The sequence below is a fragment of the Rissa tridactyla genome, chromosome 14 (genome assembly GCF_028500815.1).
Source record: "Rissa tridactyla isolate bRisTri1 chromosome 14, bRisTri1.patW.cur.20221130, whole genome shotgun sequence".
Taxonomy (NCBI): domain Eukaryota; kingdom Metazoa; phylum Chordata; class Aves; order Charadriiformes; family Laridae; genus Rissa; species Rissa tridactyla.
In genome coordinates, this window is record NC_071479.1 from 745,826 (window position 1) to 762,019 (window position 16,194).

General features: G+C 41.8%; 1 protein-coding gene across 8 annotated transcripts in view; it reads left to right on the top strand.

Moving 5' to 3' along the window:
• Positions 1-16,194, top strand: part of NUP214 (nucleoporin 214) — a 44,650-nt gene that overhangs the window by 5,299 nt on the left and 23,157 nt on the right. For 7 of the 8 annotated variants that reach the window (XR_008469314.1, XR_008469316.1, XR_008469315.1 and 4 more), the window contains 17 exons: positions 241-347; positions 976-1,042; positions 1,626-1,749; positions 3,636-3,797; positions 4,901-5,357; positions 6,758-6,933; positions 7,650-7,741; positions 8,336-8,425; positions 8,798-8,947; positions 9,192-9,350; positions 11,533-11,636; positions 12,167-12,349; positions 12,841-12,926; positions 13,029-13,112; positions 13,449-13,694; positions 14,482-14,643; positions 15,598-15,706. Coding sequence is in view for 2 of the 8 variants with exons in the window: in XM_054221025.1 (XP_054077000.1) it covers positions 241-347; positions 976-1,042; positions 1,626-1,749; positions 3,636-3,797; positions 4,901-5,357; positions 6,758-6,933; positions 7,650-7,741; positions 8,336-8,425; positions 8,798-8,947; positions 9,192-9,350; positions 11,533-11,636; positions 12,167-12,349; positions 12,841-12,926; positions 13,029-13,112; positions 13,449-13,694; positions 14,482-14,643; positions 15,598-15,706 (2,558 nt within the window). In the remaining 6 variants the exon portion in view is untranslated. Of the gene's footprint in view, positions 1-240; positions 348-975; positions 1,043-1,625; positions 1,750-3,635; positions 3,798-4,900; positions 5,358-6,757; positions 6,934-7,649; positions 7,742-8,335; positions 8,426-8,797; positions 8,948-9,191; positions 9,351-11,532; positions 11,637-12,166; positions 12,350-12,840; positions 12,927-13,028; positions 13,113-13,448; positions 13,695-14,481; positions 14,644-15,597; positions 15,707-16,194 lie in introns of those variants that run through there. The other variant, XR_008469319.1, reaches the window with a different exon arrangement.

Sequence of the window (16,194 nt, forward strand, 5' to 3'; positions counted from 1 at the left end):
TATTTATTGCTAGGGGGATTGTGATACCTAAACTCCCTGGTATCTTCTTTCTTGTCCCTTTATCTTTTAGAGGAGGAGTCTGGTTTGTTTGCTTTGTTCTTTGTTTTTCAAGTGGTCTCATGACTGCCTGTTCTCTCTTGAAGTATGTGGCAATTGTTGCTGTACCATGATGCAGTCATATTTATGGGAGATTACTTGATTTCTGCATTGGAAGGTGAATTAGCAATCTTGGTCTTGCAGAAAAAGGAAGAGAAGCGACCAGAGAAGTTTGTGAATTTCATGGAGCCTTGCTATGGGAGCTGCACAGAGAGACAGCATCATTACTTCCTCAACTATGTTGAGGAATGGTGAGTGGCAGGAATCACGGCAAAGTCTTTTCCTTGTTAAGCATGTCTGAGTGGTCTGTGCTTCTCAGGGTGTTGTGTTCCTGCCTTTTGTAAACTATATAATACCTGAATATGAGACAAATGAAATCGTCATTTTAAAAATGCTATGTGTAAGTACAGCTAATTTCTCCTGCATGCTTTATCACCATGCCAACATACTCATTTGTCTGGTGACAATACATATTATTGTTTAAAATCTATTATAACAATCTCCCTTGAGATTGTAAGTCAGAGGTTGGGTAAAGCATGACCTTTTGTTTTACTTGATTGTATATCTGTGTGAAGAAGCTGCTCCTAACTTTCCAGCTACCTGACTTGGACTGTCGTTATTTATGATGATACAGTGGCTGTCAAATCATTGGTTGTCAAAGGGTTTCAGGCCCTGGTGACTAGTTTTAAAGAAAAAAAAAATGTTCTGCAGTGATGTAGCAAATCGTGTTTCCCTCATCTTGGGAGGAAAAGTCAGTTTCATATTGTTATAACTGTATTGCTAGTTACCAGTTTGTGTAGATAATAATGAATTGTGGAGCTGGGGACTTTGCTGTGGATCCTCATGTTGGTTGTAACCAATTTGCATCCATGCTTACAGGGATCTAGTTCTGGCAGCTTCAGCAGCTTCCACAGAAGTCAGCATTCTTGCCAGGCAAGGGGATCAGGTAATATTTTTGTTCCTGTTGCATTTGTGCATATGTGTCTCCTCTTTCTTGAAAATCTAAGCGAGCACAACCAGTGTAAGACCTGGAGTAAAATGAGATGGTGTATTTTTAAAAAAACACCCGAAAACAAAACAAAAAGCCTCTCTTTTTACATGAGTTCTGCAGAATCTTAGGATAAACGTAATTCTTAAATGAACAAGAGATCCAAATGACACACAAGAGAATGGGTAAACAGAAACGCAGCATGTTGTGAACCAAATACCGGAAGTCTGTTTTTCATGATTCACTTGTCAGTCTCAAAATTTGGTCAAGCTCACTGTAATAGTGATTCATATGAGGTCATCAGTTCAAGTTAAACATTAAAACTGTCTGACCTTAACTCGGACATGCAACAATGTGTGGGAAGTCGCACACAAATCTGTGAAGGACCCTGATAATTCTGGCATTTGTTAATCTGGCAAATCTAAGTAGATGCTATCTAGCTTTTTTGTAATCTTATCTTTCAACTGTAGTAGGCTAGAGTTCTGAAAAAGACTGATCACAGGAAAGCTGGAGTAAAAAAAAATAATCTTACTTTTTGCAGAACTGGGAATCGTGGGTTTTGGAGGACTCCAGCAGAGCAGAACTTCCTGTGACAGATAAAAGCGACGACACTTTGCCTGTTGGCGTTGCTGTGGACTACACCAGTAACATGCCTATCCCTATCAGTAAGTCTTGTTAGTCTTTCATGTGGAATAGTCCGATAATAGCAATATGTGAGACATTTTTGAGGGGCAGCCTGGTTCTTGGGGCTGTATGAGATCGCTCTGAAAGGGAGACCGACACAGGGAATCTGTTCTGCCTTTTTGTACCAAGCGCACTGCACATGTGGGCTTACTTCTGTGTAAGGATTCTAATGGCAAAGTGTTAAATACAGTTCTTCCTCAAAGCTTTCGGCAGGCTGGGTTGCCACACTAACAGACATGGCAAACAAAGTACCTGAGTTACGTCTGTGTTTCACAGGGCTGGGATGATAGTGAGTTTAAAGGAGTCATATTCTAGCACTGGGGATTTCAGGCTGCCTGTGAGGTTTTCTTTATTCTTGTAGCTTATGTCATTTTGCAGAACTGCTGTGTACGAAGTACATTTGCACTGATCTAAAGGAAAAGTGGGTTAGTTTCGAAGCCAGAAAAAGCGAAGATCATTGAGGTGAATGCGTAGGTTTTAATTCTGCATTAAAGCACAGGGCCTGTACTGACTGAACCCTGCTGTGCTCTACATCTAGCCAGTTGCATTATTGCTGTACCTTCTGTGCTGCCTGAAGGCTCTTCAAAGCACCTTGTCAGAGGTGGAAGCTGAGGATGCATCTGAGCTATTGTGTTGTACCTTAGTGAATTCTGAAAACTCTCCCTTGAAACCCAGAGACAGATTGAAAGAGAGATGCCTTCAGGCAGAGTGGAAGGTACTGCAGTCAAGGGTTACTGAAGAGCACAGGAGGGTGCCGATTAACTGAGAACTTTACCTGAATGAAAACCTACAGAAGAGAATTGAGGTCAAACTTCATACTTGAATGCAAAATTGAATTTGAAGCATTTTCTGTGTTAATCTGTACGGTTATTGGATTAAGGAATCTGTCAGGACAGCTTTTTTTAAGCGGAGGTTGTGCTGCCTTAGAGTTTTTAGAAAAGTTTTTGGAGCTTTTTGCTAACAGATTCTCTGTATTCTCACAGAGTGCAATCAGCTTGGTTTTGGCTGTGCATTAATTGGCTTTGCAGTTCACAGCAAATTTGGATTGCAGAGAAACCTCATTTGTCCTGGAGCTTGTTCCCATGTGGAAACTGCATGGAACATTACCTAGCATGGTTTTCTCAAAGAACCAAACACAGCCATCCACTGCATTGCCCAACAAACAAAGCACCATGATTATAGCAGATTTTTCATGCAGCCTGGATTTGTTTTCGGGTTTTTTTTCTTGTTTAATTAAGCATGGTTAAACCATTATAGAAATTTTTTTTAGAAATATAAGGAGTGATTTGGGGCCTTTAATTCTGCTGAGAATGTTTGAATGAAGCAGGCTCTAGGTTCAAAGCTGCAGCTGCACAAAACTCAGGTATTTTATATCAGAGGTTCAGATCATCAGGATGTTTGTTTGATGTTGGCTCTCTTTAAAGTTAAAAAGCTTCCTATCTAGCAATTCTCTTTTGTACTGTATGTATATGAATGTTAATGATGTGACAGGACCCAATGGAATGTGGGGATTGCTGAAAGGCATAGCGGATTGAAGGAGAGAGCAGCGTACAGGTGAATAAAAATGTGAAAAAGCTTGGCAGTGGAATTCACAGGTGAAAGTTGAGCCTTGTCATTCAGGAGATGGCATTTGATTGTCAAAATGACCCTTCATCTATGAATTTATGAAACATGAAGTCAGGAATAAAGAAGGGAAAAAAGAGAACAGGGCATTCATGGAGAAGCAAGGGAATAAAGATGCAAATGAAAGCAAGGAGGAAGAAATGTAAGAAATATTGTGCTAAGCAAGTCACATGAAGTTGCAAGTGCCAGCAGGAGCTGAACAGGAAGCTTTGGCTGCAGGACTTATATATGTGGTCTCTGACAGGTGACGAGAAGACCCTTGCTCCAGCTCCAGTTCTGATCTTGCTCTCTACGGATGGTGTGCTCTGCCCGTTTTACATGATCAACCAAAACCCGGGCGTCAGGTCGCTTATTGTGACCCCAGAGCCGTTGCTGTTAGTAGGGGAGAGAGTTCCAAAATCAGCAGGTAAGTACTCCAGTGGATTAGGGAAACACTTGCATTTGTGGACTTTGTCATCTTCATCTGTGAGTTCGGTATTCAGATATGTATGTGGTCATAGAAAATAATTTTTTTTCTTTATAATGATTAAAGGGGAGCAGTTCTGAAGTGTTTTGTGCTCCCAGGGCTGTTCTCTTGTCTTTTGCACATCAGTGTGAAATTATCTAGTTCTATTCAATATGTGGGATCTCAAGCACTTTGTAGACTTTGTGCTTAGACTCTACTGTGCAATCAGCCTTTAGGGAACAGGGCCAAAGCAATTCTGGGAGGCCCTTTGCCCAGGTTCGGGGTATACGACTGGAACTGCAGCAGGGACTGCAGGTTCTGTTTGGGGACAAGGATCAAGTATGGTGCAGACCCAGAGCGTGGTCTCCATGCTGCAGAGAGGTGATGCTTTTCTTTCATATATTTTGCCGCAGGAGGCCATGATACAAACTAAGGTGTTTGGCTGCAGCAAAAGCTTATTTAAACAATAGCTTTCTGCAGCCCTATGAAAATTACATTAGCAGGTGAAGAGTAGTAGTTTTATCTGAGGTATATATGTGTTCCTATATGGGGTGTGAAGTAGGCAGGTTCCTATGCTGGAGTAGGCAGGCAAGCTGATTGTTTTGCTTGTCTGCATGCATGCAATAATAACTGGAAACCCACCATTTTATTCCCTAACCCCAAATTTGCTTCTCCTTCTCCAAGCAGAATGCTTCTGTTTGGCAGCCTGCCTCTCTGCAGCACTGGCTGACTTGCATGCTGGCAGCCTGTTTTATATGAGATGGCAGGAACCTCATCAAAATCAATGGAGAAAGGTGAAGCCTTTTCACAGGAAATTCCAGACACCATTAATCTAGACTATAGCATTGATTGTGGCTTGGACTTTGTGCGGTTTCTCTATCACTTACTGGGTTTGAGGACTGCAAGCCTGACTCTGCCATTTCTCTTCCTCACCGTACTGTCTGTCCAGTGAGAGAGATAGTGCTGAACTGTCCACATGAAATAACATTTGGCCTTGCAATACCTTCTGCCATTAGTCAATGCAGCCAAATGACTCTCTCCCTTCCCCGTTTGTCTTTCTGCAGGAAGTACTGCCACAACTCCAACCACTCCTCCAACTTCTTCAAAGCCTGACACAGGACCAGGTGTTGCTCCTGCCACACCTGCCTCAAGTCAGCCTCCTGCAGGGGGTGGAGCAGCTGCTTTTTCCTTTATGTCTTCAACTGTGAAGATGCCTGGCTCTGTGGGCAGTGATCCTCCGCCTTACCCCTTTGCCACTGATGCCTCCAAGCAATCCCTGGCTCCCAGTCTGACTGGAGCAGCAACGTTCTCTTTCTCCTCTGCTTCTCCTAAGGCATCCGTGACTCCTGCTCCTTCTGTAGGCACCAGTACAGCTACTACCACCTCCTTTTCGTCTGCATCCATGAACTTTAAACCAGCTGCAGACAGCTCACCTGGGCCACTGCTTTCCACAACACCTGTTGCACAGAAGTCGTCTTTCGCCTCTTCAGCTTCTTCAGTCAAAGTGAACCTCAATGAGAAGTAAATAGATACAGTAGTTAATGCAGTGACTGGATACTTGTTAAATTGCTCTGGGCATGCGCAGTGTATGGTAGTTCTGAAGATGGTTTCTGGCTTTTTGCCCTGACAGCTGTTCCCCATGCTCCCAAGAAAACACTGAGGAAGTCTCTTTTTATCCAAGACGCAGCTGTTTTAACTGTGAAAACCCTCAGTGCTTCCCGTACTACAGGTTATGTTCATGGGCAAAATATAAGTCAAGTGACGATGCCAAAAATTAGACTGATAATCCGCAAAATTGCCAGAGGCCTGTTTTTTTTGTACCTTTCCTTCACAGGCATTAAACAGTAATTCCATGCCTTGGTTAGATGCAAATCATGGTTAAAGACTCTTGGGGAACACTGGGATTTTAAAGCCTTTATGTCTGGGACTGGTTTCGTGTGGTGGTGATAGCACAAATTTCTTTGTTTGTTGAAGGTTCCTTACCTCCAACCTAAAGAGTAACTCGCAGAGCCAAGAGGAAGCAGTGTCCATAGCTGCTGGATTTTTTTCCCCTCCTGTGTTCAGTGGAGAAGGTGCCAGACCTTTTGGGTTTGTTCTTAAATGGATGCTTGGTCACTGAACACAGGATCTGAAATCTTCAAAGCTTGTTCATGCCAGCTGAAAGAAAACTAGTATTAATTAGAAACTATGTAAAATGGATTTGAGTGATGAACGTTCTCAGATTTCATATACCCACTCTTCCCTCCAACTCCTGAGACTTACTCTCTGTTTTTAGAAAGAATGGTTTAAAAACAGAGCTGTGTTAATTGGAGCTGCTCTCTATGGAGAGCAACTTTCATATAAATGCATCATAAGAAATTTCTGGTGGTTCAAATGATTATTTTTTAATTAGAAAAATCTTTACTACACCAGGATCTGATGGTAGCTCTTATGGCTTTTTAAATTTTATATTTTGTATATAAAGCAAATGATACGCTTGTGAATTGGCTGAATATTTAAATCGGCTGCCTTGAGGAGCTGAGTTTGCAGATGAATAGAAATTCATATTTTCTTGCAGAATTTCTGTTTAAGCCTTGCTGCAAGGATGAAACTGAAAGGCAGCTCAGATTTGCTACAGTTGGTCCTTTGGTGCAAAATGATGAGGTACATCATGAAGCAGGGTAGTACTTTTTGCTGATGTTTGGTTTTGCTCAGTGACTGGGTCTATGATAGCAGTCTTTGTGGTTCCGTATATTCAGAAATGATCCTGAATGGCTCCTTCTCACTATCTCCAGAAGCTACACTTGTAATTTTGTGAGTGGAGCTTGAGTTGTTGCTGATCCCAGAGATGCTGATTCGTTAGAACTTAGTGCTTCATTTTGGATGGAGGGAAACAGCCAGGACCAGTTCAAAGCTGAAAGATGTTCTGCTTTCTGTTGCAGGTTCTCTGCTGTAGACACCTCTTCTCCCACTAGCAGCAGTGGTCAATGCACTTCCACAATGTTTTCATTCTCAACCACTTCAAAAACTGCTTCTGGAGGTCCTCTGAGCCAGTCCATGCCCCTTGCAGCCTCTCCTACCACACCACTGAAGACTTCGACCCCTGTGCCTGCTGCAGGTAGGAGTCTGATGCATATTGTTGGGAATAACGCATTATAAACAATGTTCTAAAAGTTGTAGGACATAGTGAGCTTCATTTGGCTTATTTCTTCCTTGTTTTTCCTGCTTCTTTTACTGATGCAGTGGACCTCCTGGTTTGCACACCATAATGATGTGATGGACTTGGAAAAACTTTTCAGTTTCAGTACTGTTTGTGCACTTTGTTCCCCAGAGAGTCATATGTGAACTGAATACATTCAGCTTATGAAATTCATCCAGAAGCTCTGGCATTTTCAGTGCTCTGTAATACAGCTCCGATTATGAATGTTTCTGGGCAGTCACACAAATCGGTACCTTTATCTTGCATCTGGAGTGACTAGAGTTCAAAAAAGTTTAAATTAGCGCACATTTGTTAGCAGAATAATATTCTATGTCTCAAATGATTATGTGACGGGGAGTCTTGAGGCCCTTCAGGAGTGATACAGCCTGATATTGGAGAGTGACAGTTGTTGCTGTTAGCAGAGAGAAGATATTTGAGAGCGATGGTTATTGGCTTTAGCAGAGAAGATGGATGGGAGTTAAACAGCACCTAAAGAAAGTGTGTTCTTGCACTGGCCCCTATACCACTATTGCTTTTGGATGTGCCAGCAGTGATTATGGTTGTGTCTGATCGCAACCTGTTCTCTCAAGCTTTGTGTAAGTTCATAAATTACTGTTCCTCTTTTTAAATTCCAGTGGCACGTCCTGCTCAAAATATGCCTTCAGCTTCTTTACTACAGAAGACAGCCAAAATCACCCCATCTGCAGCAAAGCCAAGCTCTACTCAGGTAATGGGAACTTGAGTGGATTCTTTAAAGGGTGAATGTTTCACATGGCCCATGAATTGCTTAGAATTCAGTGGACTGAATGACTGTTCTCAGGTCAAAGAATTAGCTAGATTTTGACATTAAAATAGTAGCAAATCTGTGGGACTAAAACTACGTTCTTTGCCTGTCTTTAGAGAGCTGTGTTTTGATGTATGTTGTCATAATCAGAGATGTAGAAACTAATTCTTCCTGTTGTTATGGAAATGAGGTTTTACAGCTTTCCTAGCTAGTAAGCAATCAAGAGATGCCTTGACTGTGTATTAATAAGAGAGACTCCAAGTTTGCTGGATATTAAAATCAAAGCAGTAATATAGAGGAAGACACAAAAATTTCCTTTGCTTTCATAAAGCTTTAGCCACATATCTCCAGGTAGTTCACAGTCCTTCTTCAAACATTCACGTACCTGTCTTAGTTTACTGTGGAACCAGTATTTATGCTTATGACAGTTGTCTCCCTGGTGATTGGTCTTAATGGAGTTTCTAACAGCAGGCCTTTTTTGATATTTTAAGTTCGCTGTTGCTAAGGATATATCCTTTTTTTGGGCTTGTTTTTCAGGGCAAATCAGCACTCCCCAGCACAGCTTTAGAGAAACAGGCCCACCAGTGGAAGGATTCGGACCCTGTCATAGCAGGAATCAGAGAGGAGGTGAGATTTTTCAAGCAGTTTTCTTCATTTTAGAAGCTATGAGACAACTGTATAGGTACACAGACACTTATTTTCAATTCATGTATGTTCTGTTGGGGTCTGTCCATGGTTTAGGAATCAGAATTAAAATTTTTCCCAAGATAATCAGCCTGGTTTGTAATTGTTGTTTGTGTGCCTGTTCAGTCACTTTTCAGTCACTGTGCTGGAAAAATTGGGTATTCTTTCCTGTTAATGTTCAAGAAAAATTTCCTGCTTTGGCTGCAAAGTGACAGGTGTTTATGGTGTATTAGAAACATTATCCAAGAGCTGAGACATTTGTTGCAGACCCTGCTATGTTTCAGTGGCTGCACTTTCTTCCGCTTGACTTTGTAGATTGCACATTTTCAAAAGGAGATGGAGGAACTGAAGGCCCGGACTTCCAAAGCCTGTTTTCAGGTTGGTACTCCAGAGGAAATGAAGATGTTGCGAACTGAGTCAGATGATCTTCACACCTTCCTCTTGGAAATTAAAGAGACAACAGAGGTGAGCAGAGTATCTTCAAACTGTTTAGCTCCTCAGCAATGGCTGTTCCTCATCTGATATTCCTACTTAACCTGCTAAAGCTGAACTGATGTAGATGGAACATCTGACTATGCTGCTTTAATGGGGGGATGACATTTGTATTTGTGCTTTCAGGCAGACACTTGCGGAAGCCCCTGTGCTCGAGATGGCAATGAAAAAAATGTTACTTTGAACTTTGTTCCATCTGTTCTATTTCTATTTGCAGTCACTTCACGGAGATATTAGTATTCTGAAGACAACCTTGCTGGAGGGATTTGCAGGGGTAGAAGAGGCTAGAGAACAGAACGAACGGAATCATAGCTCGGGGTATTTACACTTGCTCTATAAGAAACCTTTGGATCCCAAGAGTGAAGCACAGCTTCAGGTATGAAGCGTGTCAGCCAACTTTTAATCTAGAGTTTTAAATAAAATAAAACTGAGGCTTGCAGGTGCCCAGCACTTGTGTTCTGCCCTAGGTATTTGCTCTTTTAACATAGTCCAGTAGAAGTGTGATGAGCTTTGTTTTCCATGAATTTGCAAGACATGCTGAAAATCCTCTCCCAAAGCTCCTCTGTGTTGTTGCCATTTGCAGTGATGATTCAAAACCCCTGCTAAAGGGAAGTAGTTCACCTGAGATCCAAGTCTATTCTAAGCTTAGATTGTGACTCTTGACATCCTGTTCCTTCTCAGCCTGTAGTGTTTGTTCAGGGATTTCAGTTAAAAGAATTTTTTTTCCAACACTTTGTAGAAGAGTTCTTGGAATTATTTTTATCTTCAGCAAGTGCCTTATGGAACAATTTGATGATTTATTATGACTTACAGAATTGTGTGGTTAATTTCATGGATGGCGGAGCATAAAGCTAAATGATGTTCTGAAAGCTGGGGCACAAAGGCAAATAACTGGCAGTACATAAAGAGGCTTTCAAAGACATGAAAGAAACTAGGGGTGAAGTGCTCTTTTTGCTACAGCTCTGGTGACGAGGGGGCTATTTAACCCTAAGCAAAATAGAGCAAATGTGCCCTACAAATGATACTTGGTCTTCTGTACACTGATAAGTTCCTCTCAAGAAGTTTGGCTAACAGGCTGAGACATAATTGAATGTTGTCTTTGTTACAGTAGGTATCAAGACTGTGCACACGGTTTCTAGAAATCAGCTGACATGAAGTAACTTCTTTTGGTCTGATCTCTTAATCTTCGCCCGGCTTCTGTAGATTGATTCACAGTCTTAATTGTATGCCTGATTTGATGGCCAGTATGTCTCCATGATATTTCAAGCTTATGTTTGTGACTTCAGAAAGATGATAATCTTGAAATGCTTGTTTCACTGACCTAGAGCGAGGATCGTGAGGAAAGAATAACAGAGTGGGAGAGAAGTGGAAGTGGACTGGAACATAAGGAGAGAGCTTTCAGGTCAACTTTCTGAAAGTTTACAAGACAGCTCTAGTCTGACTCTTAAATTTTGTTCAGTCTATGTCATCCCCGTTCTCCTGAATGAGAAAAGCTCACTTAGTCAACTTCATGGATTAGTTTTCAATGAAATTTTAAAGATCCTGATCCTGAGGCTTTTCTGATGTCCAGCCATATTGATTTGCTCTCCAGAGAGTTGCTGCTGTATAATGCTCATAGTTGCTGGAGAGAGGAAACCTGTGCTTGGTGTGTAACAGTAAGCCCACAGTAAGGACTGGATTTGGTTTCAGGTTGGGTATGACACGTTAGAATTTCATGCTGTATCTTGAAAACAGTTGCGGTGGAATTTTTCCTAATCTGTGTTACTTGAGTGCTTCATCATTGTATTTAAGTGAGCATTCTGTTAACATGAGCTGAAACCAGCTGCAGTTTCCATTTCCATTTTACGAGATTGGAGTTCAAGGTGTGTTCGTGCCATGACAGGCTGGAGGGATGATGATAATGAGACTGAACGCTGGTTTTGTTTAGGGAGCAGGGCTTGTAGCCAGAGGTCTCTGGCTTAGTTATGCCAGTTGTGCAACTATGTGGTCATGGATAAGTCACTTTACTCTCTCTGCTTTTTTTTTTTTTTCCTACCTATAAAAATGAAGTTAATTCCTTGCCTTAAAGTGGGAGTTGTGAGCATTTGTGAATGCTTTCATAAATCATAGTCTGTGAACGCAGGTCTCCTAGAGTCACGTGAATAGCCTGCAAAGCTTTGATCACCTATAATTGTTAGAAGTTTCAACATTGTAAAATGGGAGCAAATTACTCACTTTCTGGAGATGAGATTTGAAATAAGGTTTGTTTCGTATAATGCCTAATGTTTGTAAAACCCTTTCAGTAAAGACCTGGCAATGTTTTGCAAACATTATGGGAAGTATTGTTTCTACTTGAGAGCTGGGATAAAATGCCCAAGCCAAGCCCTGTGGGTACCCCACTGATTAATAAGTAGATTTTCACTGTGTTGGGTTCTGTTGTGCTGATAAAACTTTCCAGACAGAAATGTGGGAAAGTGCTGCATGGCTTGGACTGAATGAGCCCAAAGTGTCTTCAGCTTCTTCACCCGAGACTGAGCTTTCTGAAGTGAATTAAAAGCTGACTTTACTTTGCATGGTAGGAAATTCGACGCTTGCACCAGTACGTGAAGTTTGCTGTTCAGGATGTGAATGACGTTCTGGATTTGGAGTGGGATCGGCACCTGGAACAGAAGAGAAAGCAGAAGTAAGTAACTGAAATTAGAACGCAGAACAACTGAGAGGAGCATGTCAATGAATTGTGCATTAGTCTCTAATCAACAGACAAAAGATCATACTGTTAAATGGAAAAAGGCTTTTTCAAGGGAGTCTAGGAATAAAGCTTGACTAAGACACCTAATGGGAGCCATAGGTTCAGACTATTTGGCTTCATATGTGTTACAAGCTTGTTGCATCTCTGTGTACAGTGTAAATAGTGCTTATAGAAAAACCTGTAAAATAAGCTTTGTAGAATCCAAATGCATCCATTGGTAGTAGCTAGTGAAACCTTTCTAATAAAGAAAACATCTTGAAGTAAATGAATAAACTTGCAGCATATTCAAAGGAGAAATAAGCATTTGAGATGAACTGAACTGCTTTGGTGTTCAAACCAAACCATGTTTGACCTCACGGAGTTTAAGTAGCTAGAACCGCTAGACTGCTTCGTGTGTGCATGCCTGCTTGTGGCCAGATATATAGAATGGTCCTTATTCCTGTCTCTTGATCTGTCGTCTTAAGGCGTCTGATAGTCCCCGAGCGAGAGACTTTGTTTAACACCCTGGCTAATAACCGGGAAATAATCAATCAGCAGAGAAAGAGACTAAATCAGCTTGTGAACAGCTTGCAGCAGCTCCGACTGTATAATCAGACATCTCAGTGGAGTGTTCCCAGTGATACATCTTCTCTTAGCAGTGCTCAAAGGTATGTGAAACAAAGAGTTCCTAAGTGGTGTTGACACTCCTTCTCTCTTGCCCCCAGCAATGTGCAAGGGTGCATCCTCCAAAGAATGATGTTTTGTGGACGTGGTATTAGGAGAACAGGATGTCCTAGAAATGATACTAAACTATGCCCGGGTAACACAGAAGCTCATTGCTTATATTCTGTGAAACACTGTTTGATGTTACTAGAAATTTCCCCTAGAAGTTATGGTTTTTTATAATAAACAGGATAATAGAGCTGCCAGGCTGAGGTACTGCTGGTTGTCTGTCTGAATACAAGGGAAGAAGTGAATGGCTCTTAGAGTTTCCAAATCAGTTAAAGATGCATGTGTTTAAATAGCACAGTATCTAGAAAAGTCAATTGTTCTTCCAGATAAGCCGAAGGTACTAGTGGCTTCTTTGGCCCCCTTTTTTCCTGATTTGCTTGGTTTCTCACTGCTGATCATGGTTTTTCACTGCTCTGCCTTGTCCTAGTTTTGACAGTGACCTTGAAAGCCTGCGCAATGCCTTGATGAAAACTACCTTGGAATCACATGCCAAACCTCTGCCCAAAGTACCTGGTAATTTAGTCTTTCTTCCTGGCATTCACACCATAAATGTGAATTACTTTTTTTGACTTGCAGTTTGATTATAGACTAATAACTCTCTCTCCTGTTTTCCAGCTAAATTATCCCCCGTGAAACAGGCACAGTTGAGGAATTTCCTAGCCAAGAGGAAAACTCCACCAATTAGGTCTACAGCTCCAGGTAAACCTTTACTTACTGTAGAAGTCTAAAATGCTTTCCAGGAGGGTGACTTACCTGCTGTGAAAATCAGTCCTGAAGTTAGCTTTTTGGCTTGTAACTTCTCAGCCCCTACTTCTGATTTCCTGTTCCCCCATCTGCTCTCAGTAAGAATTTCATTCAGTTACTGTCTTGTTGAAGGCTGCCTTTCCTGGCGGTTAAGTCAAATCCTATCGATGCAGGATTAAAACAAGGCAGTAGAAGAGCATCCTAAAATAGAGTGTCTCTGTCTTGGCTGTTAGGCTGGATGGTTCCCTCAACTTAATACACACACACAAGATTTTGTTTCTGTTATTGCAGCAAGTTTGTCCCGATCTGCCTTCTTGTCCATGAGATATTACGAAGATTTGGATGAAGTCAGTTCAACATCCTCAGTTTCCCAGTCACTGGAGAATGAGGATTCACAGGCAGTGGATCAGGAAGAAGAGGCTGCTCCAGTCCAAGTCCCTCGTCATGCTCCTGTGGTCCGTACTCCCTCCATCCAGCCTGGTTTGATGGCTCAGTCTCCGTCCTTTGGGAAACAGCCCCTCTCCCTGGGTACTTTGTGTGAGTTGTTTTTCCAATGTCTCTCTTATTCTGCATGTGTTCTTGTCGGTATCTTTAACCACTTCATCCACTGCCAGTGCTTCAGATCCTGGAGAAATGAGATTGCAGCATGCGGGTTTACACTGCCAAGTTGCCAGAAGCAGTTAGCAGAGTGGTGGTGTGATCTCATGAACTTGAGCTAAAAGTGTTAAAATATCTTGACTCATTGACTGTCGTTTTTGGATAGCCTGTTTCTTTCAGATAGTACTGTGCATAGGTAGCATTGTCTTCCTTTAGTAATTTACCTTAAGCGTATGACGTTACTTCTTAAAATAATGCCCAAAGACCAGTAAACTGAAGTACTACTGCATTTGGTTGGTCTGGCCAAGGTTAAGACTCACCTTCTCACAAGGTCACCTAACTCACAAGGTTAGACCTGTCTTCTGAGCCCAGTGAGTCACAGTAAGAACTATATTTGCATACACTCAGTTTTCCTTGTGTGAGAGAGGGATTTTTTTAATCTCTGTAGCCAGAGAGAAAAATAAGGTGTCAGCAGAAGCGTCTGTAACAGCAAACTGAAAGTCATCTAATGCATTGAAATGACAGCTATTGAGACTTACTTGCTAAATTCATTGGGATATACAGAAACTGCCAGGGACAGATTGTGTTGATTGTTTAAAAGGCCTGCGTGTCAGTCTTGTCAGAAGGAAGCCGTGTACTTAGGGGAACTAGTTCAGCAAAGGCTTTCAAGTCTCCCTGATTTGTAGAGATCCAGCGGTCTGTAGTATTTTTTTCATTTGTTTTTTAGCGCCTGCACCTTCAAGCAGAATCATACCGCAAGGGGCTGACAGTACAATGCTTGCAACAAAGACTGTGAAACATGGGGCCCCTGCTCCCTCTGTCACTGTTCCAGCACCACAAGCAGCTGCTGCCGCAGCTCTGCGGAGGCAGATGGCTAACCAGTCCCCAGGTAAAAGGATGGCTAATTGCCCAAGTGACCTCTGAGCAGTTGAATGTGACTTTCACAGGAATTTAGTGCTCTCAAAGGAGAAGATCATCAAACAAAATGTGACGCCGATCTGTATTTGTTGCACCTCTGAGCTATCCAGTGTTTCGTTGTCTTCCTTTTTCCTGTAAGATACTAGTGCAAAATGTCTGAGAAATTCCTACCTCAGGTTTCTTTGTGCCCCTCTCATCTCTGTAGTGGCAGAAATGTCAATACCTCTTAGGAGATCCTGGCATGGCAATTGATCTGTGTGCAGGAAACTGCTGGAGAGCAGAGAAAGGCTGTCACTAGCCGTTGTTAATAACTCTTCGTTATTAGCTATGCAATTAAAGATCTGAAGTGTAAAACAATTTTAATATTGAAATGTTAAAGGTGAACTGTTGAGTTAAGCCTTAGATTGGCTTGTAGAGAAGGTTTTGAGTTGACAGGAGAAAGGTTCCCCAATTTAAGCTTTTCTTGCTTGGTTTTAGACATTTCTTGGTGCTTCCCCAGTACTGCAGTGTCAGTGCAGAAAAGAAACAAAATTCAGTTACTGGTACAGAAATTGGATTAGTTTATTTCCCTAGCTTAAAGAGAGCATAAGTGCAGAAAGTGGACTGCTGAATTCTGGCAGAGGCCGGGGTGTAACTAGGAAGGTTGTTTCCGTTAACCTAAGATGTTACAATGTGGGTAAGGGAAGGTTTGTAAGAACAGTTAGATTTGGTCAGCTAACAATGAAAAATGTACCAACTATATAGAAAGCTATCCATTGAAGGCTAGGATGCCAAACATTTTGGGCCAGTTACACCACATACCTTCTAGAAATTTGGGTGGATTTCTTCTGGAGTTATGCATAGGCACCATATTGAATAAAATGCTTAATATGGAGATCATCTATACCTCTTTTTTTTTTTTTTCCCCTTTTTTTTTTTCTTAAAGCTGTAAGCACCTCCTTGACTGAATCAACTCTGAAGAATGTTCCTCAGGTGGTGAATGTGCGAGAACTCAAGACTGGTGCATTGACCCCAGCTGTCTCTGCAGTAATAGGGTGAGTGGATACTCCCCTTCTTTCTGGTAGCCTTCAGGAGCACTTGCAATAGAGCACATCTGCCGATGGGGAGCAGTAGGAGTATTTTACATAGTCCGACTACGTAAGACCTGAAGTGGATGCATTTAGAGAAGAGTATTAGGTTTGTGCAGTGAAAGGAAGAAATATTTTCTTTCCAGGTCATTCAAGGATTTGCTAATGGCTTGTCCTGAACAAACGATGAGATCTATATTAACCTCTTTCTCCATTAGTGTGTGAAATGCATTTTAGTGCATCCTTTCCTTTTGGGATCCAGTGGTTTTACTGCTGATATGTACTTTGGATCTGGTATCTCTCCAGTCACTACCTCTGTTCTGCGTCTTTCCGTGAGGGAAGTGCACCCCTCTGCCGCTGAGTGTGGTCTGTGGCCTTGAGCTGTCCAGATGTTGTTCCTTCTATTTTGTCATCCGTTACAGAGAAGACCTTCTCTGGAGTTATGCCTCTTCTGT